At 36.7% G+C, this 12,697-nt stretch overlaps 1 protein-coding gene across 1 annotated transcript; it reads left to right on the plus strand.

The window, feature by feature from the left end:
* Positions 1-941: 941 nt before the first annotated feature.
* On the plus strand, positions 942-11,954 carry TNFSF18 (tumor necrosis factor (ligand) superfamily, member 18). Its single transcript, XM_012000416.1, has 3 exons — positions 942-1,164; positions 7,942-7,972; positions 10,187-11,954. Exons 1-3 carry the CDS (start codon positions 943-945, stop codon positions 10,531-10,533), a joined length of 600 nt encoding a protein of 199 aa, XP_011855806.1. The 5' UTR covers position 942; the 3' UTR covers positions 10,534-11,954.
* Positions 11,955-12,697: the final 743 nt, after the last annotated feature.

Consider the following 12,697-nt stretch of genomic DNA (forward strand, 5'->3'; position numbering starts at 1 on the left):
GCCACTGCACTCCAGCCTGGGCAACAGAGCGAGACTCCGTCTCAAAAAAAAAAAAAAAAAAAAAAAGCCTGTATGACTGAGGTCCATAGAACCAGGAGACTTCCTCAATTTTGTAGTAAATCCATATTTTTGGGCCCAGGAAGAAAACCCAAGGTTTTTGGTTTGTTTGTTTGTTTTTGGAATAGAGTATAAACTCAGGCTGAGGGCAGGATGCAGGAAAATATCCTTCTGTAAAATAACTTTCTATGCCAGAACTAGATTATCAGAGTTTAAAAATGATGAAAAATACAATTGAGCTTGTTGTATTTACAATTTTTTATTAAATTCTTGTAACACACTTAATATTTTCTAGAGAATATATCAGAATGAATGTATTCTATACACTAGAAATTGATGAAACATTTTTATGAGTATAGATTTTATTTTTCCAGATTATTGAGGTATAATTGACAAATAAAAATTGTATATATTTAAGGTATACAAGATGCTGACTTGATTGAAACTCTGTTTTTTCCAAACTACAGATCCTAGCCTCTCCAACTTCCTAACACTGCCGCTCATGTACATGATATCGGGAGTATGATGGGGTCTTAATCTCAAACTTTATTTCTTCTTATAAAAAGTAATTTTCTTATCTAGAAATAATATGGAATACTATCTTAGATGGGAGTACACCACTTTATTCTCCCAAGGCTCCTCTACACATGCACTGTACTGCCGTTTGATTTAGGAGAGAAATTTTTTCCCTCTGAACTTCCCTCGTGCTTTTTTTTCTATGTTCTGAGTTTGTGTTGACTTTCAGCCTTCCGTTCCTTTTGTTGTATTTGACCTGGTGCCAAATGAAAGTCAGCACTTAAGTTATGAGTATCATTTTCTAACACAGTGACAGAAGGAAAACTCCGCCTTCCACACCCACTACTAATTACCATATTGCTACAAAACATGACATTGCATCCTTCACCCATCACTTGTGAATTTTTGTTTTCCACAGCTCTTATTTCTCCAAAAATGTGTTTGAGCCACTTGGAAAATATGCCTTTAAGTCATTCAAGAACTCAAGGAGCTCAGAGATCATCCTGGAAGCTGTGGCTCTTTTGCTCAATAGCTATATTCCTTTTTCTTTGCTCCTTCAGTTGGCTAATCTTTATTTTTCTCCAACTAGAGGTAAGGAGGCAATTGTACCTAAGATTGCTATTTGCTATAATCCTCTATTTGTTTTTCTAGTTATTATCATTGTCACTCAGTATTGTTAGCAATAGTTGGAAGGAAGAGATGTGTATACATAATGTAAATACAATTCTAATATTGTCATGACATGGCTTTTGAAGTTTAGCTAAAGGTTTTGAGATAAAAGGTATCAGAAAATGATAATGTTAGATGCAGAACTCAGTTAGATAGAGAGAATTGGTTAAGCCAATTGACAGGGGCCTGTGGAGTATTTTTCTCTCCCTCTTCTATAGCTCTTGGTAGAATAAAAAAGGTAAAAATATGAATGAATATCAAGGAATGGGATGAAAGCTATAGTCTTATTTATGGAAAAGACTTAAAAAAATAGTGAAAGATGGGATTAAGTAAATGACAGGTGGTTTGTGTGTCTTTGAGGAGGGAAGTGGCCCTGAGCTAGGTGTAAGAATATCTGGATTCTGGTTCTGGGTCTCCCTAATAACCAGCTGTATAAATTTGATAAAGACATTTAATCTCTCTAGTTTGCAGATTCTTTATCTAAAAAAAAAACTGGTGGTAGGAGAATGGATTTATTATGATGTTTCTTCTAGCTATAAAATGCAGTGATTAAGAATTTATTTAGGGATAGTATGAAGAATAAATGCCTAAGCCATTCAAAAGCAGGGAACAATGACTTTAGGTTGAGTTGATCAGGGGAGACTTCATGGAGGAAGGGGAAAGCCCATATCTATTTGGGAAGCCCCTGATGCTTGTCAGGAATTTCCCACTGAGATGCAGGCCAAGTTGTGGGCCTAGAGAATGGGATGGTACACTGGGAATGGAGATAAGTTTGGTTCTTTACTAAAGAAACTTTCCTCACAGTTGACCATATAGCACTGACCAAAAAGAAAATAAGAAATGCTTTATTTATTTCAGGATTTAGCCTATTTCTGGTTAAATTGTAAGACTCGAAGTTTTGGGTAGAATAAAGTGGTATATGTCCATCTTGAGAAAGGGTTGAAATGTAACTGCAGAAACATTTTTCTTAAGGGAACTGATCAGCGAAGATTTCAAAGATATAGTTCTACCACTTAAGATAAGTAAAAGTAATTGAGAAAAGATGCAGGAGGAAGCAGTCTCCTATGGATATTAATTTCGAGTAGGTATAGCTGTGGCCAATTTTTCCACAGTAGCCCATTAATTTGTATTTCATAACTGTATACAAGGCTTATGTGCAACAGAGGCATTTCTAATTACAACCCTGCTCTCTCAAGAAATGTATCAAGCAGAAGTGTGAACTTTCTGGGTCAGTGAAGCTGAAAGAAATAATTGTCAGAAATTCTTAGTGTCTTGATTTCTGAAGAAGAGGAAGGGTGAGAATAGCAGTAACTTAAATTTGGAAGTGCTTCTTTCTTCTAAAAATTATAAGATTAATTAGCCTGATAACCCTGAAGAACACTGAATATAAGCATCATCAGCTCCTACATATGACTTGGGAATGAATGCACAGATGCCTTTCCCAAAGGCACCCAGTAGTTCTTGCAAAGGGAAAGAGAAAGTCTAATAATGCCAGATCATCTAGGACACCTCTGTTCAGAATCAAACTGGATTAGTCCCAGGTGTTTGAACTCTGATTCTGTTTTTTCTCTCCTAGATCCAGTTTCTCAGTGAAAGGTTCTGCCTCTAAAGATAACCCAGAGTTTGTTCCAAATTTAGGGAAGTATAAAATGTTTTTAGAATATTGTTCTGACAGGAAACTTGCAGGATTTGTTTCTATGGGAAAAGCCAGTGGCCTGGCCCACCATGCATGATATTAGCTTCTACATTTCACTTTTCACTTACCTGTACTTCCCTTTCCCTGTTGACCACAAATAAATATCTCTGGAAGAGAGGTCTGAAGGGCTGGCAGATAGTGAGTCACTATGATGTGGCCACTTCCACATTCTCACAATACCCATGAACCTTGAAGTTTTATTTTGGTCTCCACTCTAGTTTTTATACACAAAGTCCCACTTTCCAGATTGTCTAGACACTACTTTAAAAAGTGTACACTTAAAAAAAAAGTGTAATACTTTAAAAAGTGTTAGATGGGAAGCTTGGCTACTTGGGTCAATTTTTTTCTTTTTTTCTCTCTTCTTTGAGAAAATATTTAACTAAAAGGATAGCTGTGAGTCCAAGGAGTTTGGTCAATCCCTCAGTGAAAATAACCTCACAGGAGTTATCACTAAGAAATCACGTGTTCAGCAGAGTCTCCCGCTTCAATAAAATGAAGGATACTTTCAGAAGGGGAAGTTGTACTTGTACTTAAAAGCAGAGCAGATTTTAATTTCACTGAGGATTTGATTAGGGTTGATTTGGAGAGAGAATGATTGTTTTGGCCATTTTGAGCCCAACTATGTAAATCTAACCTTAAATCAAGATGAGGTTACAAAAGCAACTGATCCTTCTAGAAAAAATAACTAAGCGATATGTGTCTTTAAAAGTGGGTATTTACTACTTCCAAACATCAGTAGAATTATAAATAGAAACTTCTCCCACAGAGTGGTAAGGGTGAGAGTTTTGACCCAGACAGGCTGGGTGTGGATCTCATTCTTGCCTTTCATTGGCTGCATGACCTTAGGCTAGTTACTTAATGCCTCTCATCCTCATTTCCTCATCGGCAAAATGAGCAAGCTAGTTTGTATAGGGTTGTGGTAAGGATTAATGAGACAGTAGAGTATCTGACATATAGTAGGCTCCCAGTAGATGGTAGTGATTAATATTTGCCCCATTACTATTAATGAGATAATAACGGGCAAAAATTTAACAAGATCGTTTAACAATATGGATATTCTTTGCCTACCTATATCACTCTCTCAATCAAAGACACTATCTCATAGCCAAATTGATGATTTTGCAATTAGATGGATTTTTAGTGGTGGCAATAATTAGAGAGTATCACAGTGATGGTCTCTGTAGCACTAAATAGACATTAAGCAGCCTGCAGTATATTATCCAGAATTTCTGACTCTGGAAATTAGTTTGGCCTTAGGTTGTCTATGGCATTAGGTTTCTCTGAACACATCTCATACATGCTAGTAGATGGTGCAGATACTATCTGTGGCATGTATTTTGGCACTCATTCATATTTAGATTGTTACCAAATTGCTTTGGGTGTGTAATCATGTCTTTCTAGAAAGATTATAAACTTCTTGAGAGGCAAGGACCAGAAATCACATTTGTTTCTCGTGCTTACGATACTGTATAATGTTGGGAATATGTGTGCTTAAATTGTAGTTCAATTCTTCATTACAATCACCGTCATCACCCAAACAACTAATATTTATTGAACAGGTCCAGGCAGGATATCTCGGGAAAGCCCTTCTTTAAAACGACCTCATTTAACCCCAACAACTTCAACAAGCTAGGTGCTATTATTTCTCCCATTTTACAGATGAGGAAATTGGGGTTCAGGGAGTCTTTGTCATGTCCCTATCATGTGTTGAACTAAATTGAATTTCAACATCTCTTCCAGGAAACACCAAAATGAGGATGAAATAATTGCAAGAGGTCAGGCACAGTGGCTCATGCCTAGAATCCCAGCACTTTGGGAGGCTGAGGCGGGTCGATTGCTTGAGCCCAAGAGTTTGAGACCAGCCTGGGCAACATGGCAAAACCCTGTCTCTACAAAAATATACAAAAAAAATAGCTGGGCATGGTGGCATGCACCTGTAGTCCCAGCTACTCAGGGGGCTGACATGGGAGAATTGGTTGAGTCCAGGAGGATGAGGCTGTAGTGAGCTGAGATCACACCACTGCACTCCAGCCTGGGCAGTAGAATGAGACCTTGTCTCAAAAAAATAACAAGAAACAACAACAACAAAAAAAAGTGTAGGAATCAAAAAATTTATTTCCTAGAATAGTGACTTTCAGACTTTTTGATTGCACCTCCCTCTCAATAACATATTTTCAGTATAATTCCCAACATCTGTATGCTAATTATTATACCATATACAAGTACTAATAATATGTACACTAAAGAGATACACAAAATATATATTTATAAGGGTGAGCCTAATATGTTTAACGTAGCTCTCATAATGCAGAACCATTTCGCTTTCACCAAAATGTTATATTTTCTATAATGCGTTAATATATAATATAAACATTTCTAAAATAAGCAAAATAATATTTTAATAATTTGATAAATGCATTTATTTTATTTTTTAATCTTAACACTTTGTGATACAGCAATTTGAAGTTTGATATGTTAATTTACCTTGTTTCATGATTTTAGTGTCATGACTGAAAAATTACCTGACAAACAAATACAGATTAAAATGGAAGAACATATCTTTGGATATTCTTAACATGTCATACCACTTAATTTTCAATCCATCATTCAATGATGGATGCCTCTCTTTCTTTCCATACACAACTAACTTCCAAGATCTATAGCTTTAACACCTCCTTCATATAAACTCACCCACTTGCTTGTGTCTATCTCCATTGTATTCTAATGACAAAAGTTCGACTATGGAAAACCTCCAATGCTGATTAAATCCAACTGCTCTGTGTCTTTCACTGTTGAATATATCTGAAGAAAAACATACAACTTGTTGAAAGGTCTTACTTTAAATTCACAGCCACTGCCTTCAAGTGGATTTCAGTGTTGCTCTCGAAACAACCCACGTTTCCCGTCCATTCACTCTCCTCTACTGGATGATTTCACATCTTTAGCTTCTCTTCAAACATCTAATAACTCTTCCCCATTCACATTCTCCACTGATAACGTTGCCTCCATATTTCAAGAGAAAATAGAAGTAGGGAGGAAAGAAGTTCCAGTATCAACAACTCGTTGGCATTTGTATCCAGGTATATTCCTGTTCTCCCTTATCACTGTGGATAAATTGCCCATACACCTATCCAAGCCATCTATGAACTAAATCTTATCCTATCTTAACTACTCAGGGACATTGCTGCAACAGTTCTCTCCTTGCTCTTACATATTATGCCTCATCCATTTTACAGAAACGTTTCCATCAAATGGCAATAGAAAAACATGTTGTCATTTCTCTCATATTAAAACATAACAACAACAACAACAACAACAAAAACCTCTTTGATCTCTCATCATCATCCAAACTCCACTCATTTTTTTCTGCTCTCCCTACAGCAATATTCTTCCAGCTTCTCTTTTCCCATTTACCCTTAAATTTATTCTAAGTTTCTGCCTTCTTCACATATGACAGAAACTAATTTTGTCAAGAACTCCAGTGTCTACCATGTTTCTCAATCTATCAGTCAATTCACTGTACTCTTCTTACTTGATCTATTGACAGCATTTGACACCAGCTGATCACTCATCCTCCATGAAATACTTTCTTTTCTTGGCTTCCAAACATCAGACTCTCCTAGTTTCCTTTCAGACTCAACTTTTCCTTTCTATTGTCCCTTGCTTGTTCTTTCTCATTCTCTGACCTCTAAACATCACAACGCCCCAGTATTCCTCTCCATCCACACCCACTAACTTGATGGTCTCACACAATCTCACTCCTTAAAGCATCACTTAGGAACTTAAGGCTCCTAAATGTATATCACCAGAGCTCCTTAAATTTCAGCCTCCTGTATCCAACTGCCTGCTTGACACACTTACCTGGATTTATAATAAGCATCACAAACTTAACATGTCCAAAACCAAACTCATGATTTTTCCCCTCCCTATTTATTCCTCTTACATCTTATCCATATTAGTGGATAATTATCTTTCCAATTATGCAGGCCTAAAATACCTGGAGTCATCTTTGTCTCTTCTCATTCCCTACCCCATATCCATGTCGGGAACTTCTCTTGGCTTTATTTTCCAACCAAGTATCACCATCTCCACAGCTAGCACCTTGGTCAGAGGCACCATGCTCTCTTGCCTAGATGAATGACTGTAATGATCTCTTAGCTAGTCTCACTACATTTGTCCTTGCTTCTGTTTAATTTGTTCCTAGTATAGCAGCCAGAGAAATCTTACAAAAGGAAAATATGCAACATCTTTAAGTTCAAAAAGTCTTTTAAGCACTTTACCATTAGGAAACCAACAAACTTTGGATGATACAAAAAATGTTTGTGGTTATGCCTTAATTTATACAAAGTCTTTTTGAGCATTTAGCATTTAACTACCTGTATTTGTAAAATTAACCACACACTGATGGCATCTTGTAGCATGTGAACTGCCATATATTGCAATAGCCTGAAACTTGGAACTGTTTTTCAGGGTATCTCAGATACTGTATATGACATTTAGTTATCTAAGTATTATACATGGGTGGCTTCATCAGTCTGAGTTGTGAATATTTCTAGGGCTTAATTTACTGTTTTAAATAAAAATAAACATAAACAGAAGCTTCATTATTTTCCTTTCCCGTGCCAATAGATAACCTTGTTCAGTCACTGGGGTGTGGAAACTGCTTTTTGTTGAAAAACTTTTAGAGTCCAAGGCTGCGGGGGCGGGGGAAGGGGGTGTCCAATATCAAATAGTTGTACTTTAGGTATAGATTAGGTAATGGAATTAGATCTTGACCTTTGTCTAAAACACCCAAAGGGGAAGCTACGTAATAAAAGGTAAAGGATGGAGCCACTCAACTTTAAAGGGAAGCTGAGAGGGCTGAGGCATGTTGAAGGGAGGGTTTTTTTTATGGTTATAGAATAGTAGTTTGCTTCAGGAATCCAAAGCTCTAAATAAATCAATCAAAAAAGTTAATGACACTGTCATCATCCTAATCAATTCATCTTTTCTTTCCCCAACAGACTGCTAAAGAGCCCTGTATGGCTAAGTTTGGTGAGTAACCTATCGTGCATGTCTCTCTTTTACTTTTCTTAGTTTTTGATGAAAGAAGGCAGGTGTCAGTGATCTCAAGAAAACCTGTATTTTCTTCCATTCATTTTTCAGCTACTACATATAATTACTTAACATATACTGGGCAGTTTCCCAAGAGCTGAGGCTTTCAGAGGTAAACCAGGCAAAAGAAGCCCATGTCCTGATAAAGCTTATATTGAAGGCTGCATCTCTAGCCAGGAATGAACATCTCTCTTACTGACCTATGAATCTGAGATCTAGGAATCTGTTTTTAATTCTGTGTTTTAATAAACACAACAAGTTTCAGATTTCTACAACCTTTCCTAAAAGTCTTTCTCACGTTTCACACGTTGCTAATGTCCAGTGGAGTATATGAGAGAGTGCCATTGTTGTTTCTAAATGTATAAAAGAGCAATGAGAGTTGGAAGAGTGGCCATTTCCTCTACTCCTTTCTCTTCTAAGCTTAGCTTCTGAGTCATTTTCCCTTGTAGTCACCTGATATTTGCTTAGAAAACACACCACAGTTTGCAGTTACACTGAGACTTAGACTCTTAGAATGCGTGCAAAATTTCAGATAAATACATTTTTTAAAGTTGTTTATAAGCTTCAGGCCAAACATACATTTTCAGTTGAGAACAGACCATTTCTAGAGTTAACTCTGCAACCCCTGTGTTCCTATATAGTTTAAACCAGTAGGTTTCCTTGGCTTGTGGGAATTAGACAATTTCCTTTTGCTTGTCTCTTTCTTTGTGTTTTGTTTTTGTTTTGCCAGTAAGTGGAATGGAATGCATGGCATGTGTGAAATTCTGCCTTGATGTGGTAAAAGTTGAGAAACTCAAGTGATGCTAAGGTGGTTTTTAAGTGACCCCCTTTCACAGAATTAAATAGGAAAGTCAATGACACCTCTTTCTGGTGACCTGCCTATTGCCTATTACATGTCAAGGAAGAAGAAATTTACTGGACTCTGAGCTCATTGGCGATACAGGGTGACTTTGCCTTTTGTTCTAGTGATCTCTCTTTTGTTGTCCCCCAGAATCTACCTTCAGAGTCTTACATTAGTCATTCATATGAATGAGAATTGAAGTAAAAATGTTACCTCTTCCAGGGTGCTTTCTCATCAAGTTTTCTTTTTTAATTACGGGACAAAGGACAAAAATTACGGAGAATTGCAGAACAGATAAGCATTCTGGGTAGTAAAAGCACCTCCTGGGGCTGTGAGATCACACTGATGTGCAAAACCAAGTAAACAAACATTTAAATTTCATATGTGCTAATGAAAATGAATGATTAGGTCTTTACCCTTCTTTACTCGTTGGGACAGTATTGTGCTAGGGATCCTTATATTTAAATAGTCAAGTTATTTCTATTTATAAACTCATAAATTTACCATTAGCTATTTTTGGGGGGTTTATTTAATGAATCCTAAGTAGGTCTTAAATTATATATACCTACAAACTGAGGAGAAGAGTCATAATTTAGACACAAAGCACCTAATTCAGGAACATGGAAGTATCATTCAATCAATAAATATTTATGGAACATCTACCAGGTACCAGGGACATTTTCAGGTGCTGAAAATACAGGAATGAATAAAATAGAGATATATTTGTCCTAAAAAATTTTACATTCAAGGTGATACAAGATGGAAAATAAACAAATGAACAATTTAGTTTATAACATCCTAGACACTGACACACTTTATGAAGAAAACTCAAGCAACGTAAAAGGAGAGAGTGATAGGAGAACACTTCTTAATATAGCTTAATTAAGGAAAGCCTCACTGATAAAGTGATAAACAGCCGATGGTATTCACACAGAAAATGCATGGAAAAGCATGGACTGCCAACCCTGGTTTTCAAAATTTTGGCTTGTGATTTCTTTCTCCATTAGTCTTTTCTTCTCCTTTCTATTTCCCACAAATATTAATCGACAAGAGATGCTGAGTCACCTAACTCATTTTTCTATTCCAAATTCTTTTCCTTAGAATGCTCCAAGCAAGAAACACTCTTTGGATTTTCAATTTCTCTAAAACAAGGAGTAGATAGGTACTTAAAATAGAAAAATTCTGCTAGAAGAGAACTAGTGTAGATCAGGTAAAGAAACAACATGTACGTGGTAAATCTACAATCTGGAAAAGGATGAAATAATGAAATAACTATGCTTTCATCTTTTTTCTCCCTTGTATATTTCTTATAGGACCATTACCCTCAAAATGGCAAATGGCATCTTCTCAACCTCCTTGCGTGAATAAGGTGTCTGACTGGAAGCTGGAGATACTTCAGAATGGCTTATATTTAATTTACGGTCAAGTGGCTCCCAATGCAAACTACAATGATGTAGCTCCTTTTGAAGTACGGCTGTATAAAAACAAAGACATGATACAAACTTTAACAAACAAATCTAAAATCCAGAATGTAGGAGGGACTTATGAATTGCATGTTGGGGATACCATAGACTTGATATTCAACTCTGAGTATCAGGTTCTAAAAAATAATACCTACTGGGGTATCATTTTACTAGCAAATCCCCAATTCATCTCCTAGAGACTTGATTTGATCCCATTCCCTTCAGCACATGCAGAGGTGCCAGTGGGTGGACTGGAGGGAGAAGATTTTCAATTTCTAGGGTCTGTCTGTCTACAAAAATCAATGCAAACAGAACTCCTCTGTATGTGAATTTTCATCTATCACGCCTATCTGAACGAGACTCAGAGGAAGAGCCAAAGACTTTTGGTTGGATCTGCAGAGATACTTCATTAATCCATGATAAAATGAATATGGATGACAGAGGACATGTGCTTTTCAAAGAATCTCTGTCTAAATCTTGAATTCGTGAGTGGAAAAATGGAGTTCTATTCCTTTGGAAGTTTTACCTGGTATGCAAAAAGGATCTGGGACAGTAGCCTGACTTTGTTCTCATATTCTTGGGCTGCTCTAATTCATTCTTCTCATACTCCCGTCTTTTGAGGTCCTCCTAATAGAAAGTAGACTGATAGGATGGCCACAGATATGCCTACCATACCCTATTTAGATATGGTGGTGTTAGAAGATAAAGAACACTCTGAGAACTATTGGAATAGAGGTACAAGTGGCATAAAATGGAATGTACGCTATCTGGAAATTTCTCTTTGTTTTATCTTCCTCAGGGTGCATGGTGCTTTAAAAAGCCTTAACAAGGAGTCATTCCGAACCCTCACGTAGAGCTCTGTGAGAACTTACTGTTGGTGTGTGTGTTTAAACATTGCTAATTGTAAAGAAAGAGTAACCATTAGTAATCATTAGGTTTAACCCCAGAATGGTATTACCATTACTGGATTATGTCATATAATGATTTAGTATTTTTAGCTAGCTTTCCACAGTTTGCAAAGTGCTTTCATATAACAGGTAGCAATTCTATGAAGTTAATTGGGCAGGCATTTGGGGGAAATTTTAGTGATGAGAATGTGGTAGCATAGCATAGCCAACTTGCCTCAAATCATAGGACAAGTGACTACAAGAGGCAATGGGTTGTCCACTGCATTGCACTGTTTCAGCTTTAGAATTGTTACTTCTGCTATTGTGTTATAAGACTCTAAAATTTAGCAAAGTAACTTTTCAAGAAGCGTATTCCCCTTTAGCCCAAGGTGAGCAGAGTGAAGCTACAACAGATCTTTCCTTTACCAGCAAACTTTTTTTTTTTTTTTTTTTTTTTTTTCCCTGCCTGGATCAGGGAAACCCAGGATGCTGCTCAGGCCTTATACCAACCAAATTCCCCTCTTCACTTTGCAGAGCCCATCTTAGTAATCTTACTCAAATGCGCTAACTTCTAAAAATAATAAATAGCACTAATTCAAAATTTTGGGGCTCTTAAATTAGCTACTTGCAGGTTCTTGTTGAAAGGTATGTATTGCATTGTAAACAAATTTAAAATATTTATGGGTATTGTGAAAAGCTGAATTATGTTAAATAATATTACATGTAAAGCTATTTAAAAGAATTTTTTTTTTGTATTTTGTGTAACAAAAATTGCTCAGGAGCATGCTAAGCCTGAGGCCAAGTTGTTTCTTAGTAAGTCTTTTTTAAAAAACATCTGCTGAGTAGCTACAGGGCCAAAGACTTGGAGAGCTTGTTTCTGTTGCATTTGCATATCTTCTCAGGAAATTAAAGTGTGTCATATACATATATATACACATATAAAATCTTGGTGTTCTTGATCTTTGTTGTGTTATAAGCAATTGGCAATATGTGCTGGAGTGGGCTGGTGCTAGCTTATAAGTGCGTATTATTAACTTTTCAGTAATGTTGCATTCTGGTTATTAATTATAGGCATTCTTGAAATTGGCTATGGTGGGAGTATTTGTACCATGTAAATTGGCAAACACTACACATTTTCCTTTTGGACAGCTAGTTCACCAGCACACCACTGTGAAACTCTCCTTAATGACTCCTCTCTGCCCCCGCTTCATTCCTGCTAAGGTAGAAAATGAAATTGTAAAAGTTTGGCATACTGGTGATTTCTCAGGGCAAGCAGAGGTCACTGCAGCTGCAGCTACAGGGATGACTACCAAAAGGTGACCTTTAAATTTTCCTGGTGTCATAATTTTAGCCTTTGTTTTCAATGTATACTGTTTTCCTGTTTCTCCACATACTAGTTTGCATTTTAAATCTATAATAAAACATGCTGATAACTGGATTGCAGCTGATTTATCTGTGGGTCATCAGACTAGAG

This window comes from Mandrillus leucophaeus, unplaced genomic scaffold (genome assembly GCF_000951045.1).
Source record: "Mandrillus leucophaeus isolate KB7577 unplaced genomic scaffold, Mleu.le_1.0 Scaffold629, whole genome shotgun sequence".
Taxonomy (NCBI): Eukaryota; Metazoa; Chordata; class Mammalia; order Primates; family Cercopithecidae; genus Mandrillus; species Mandrillus leucophaeus.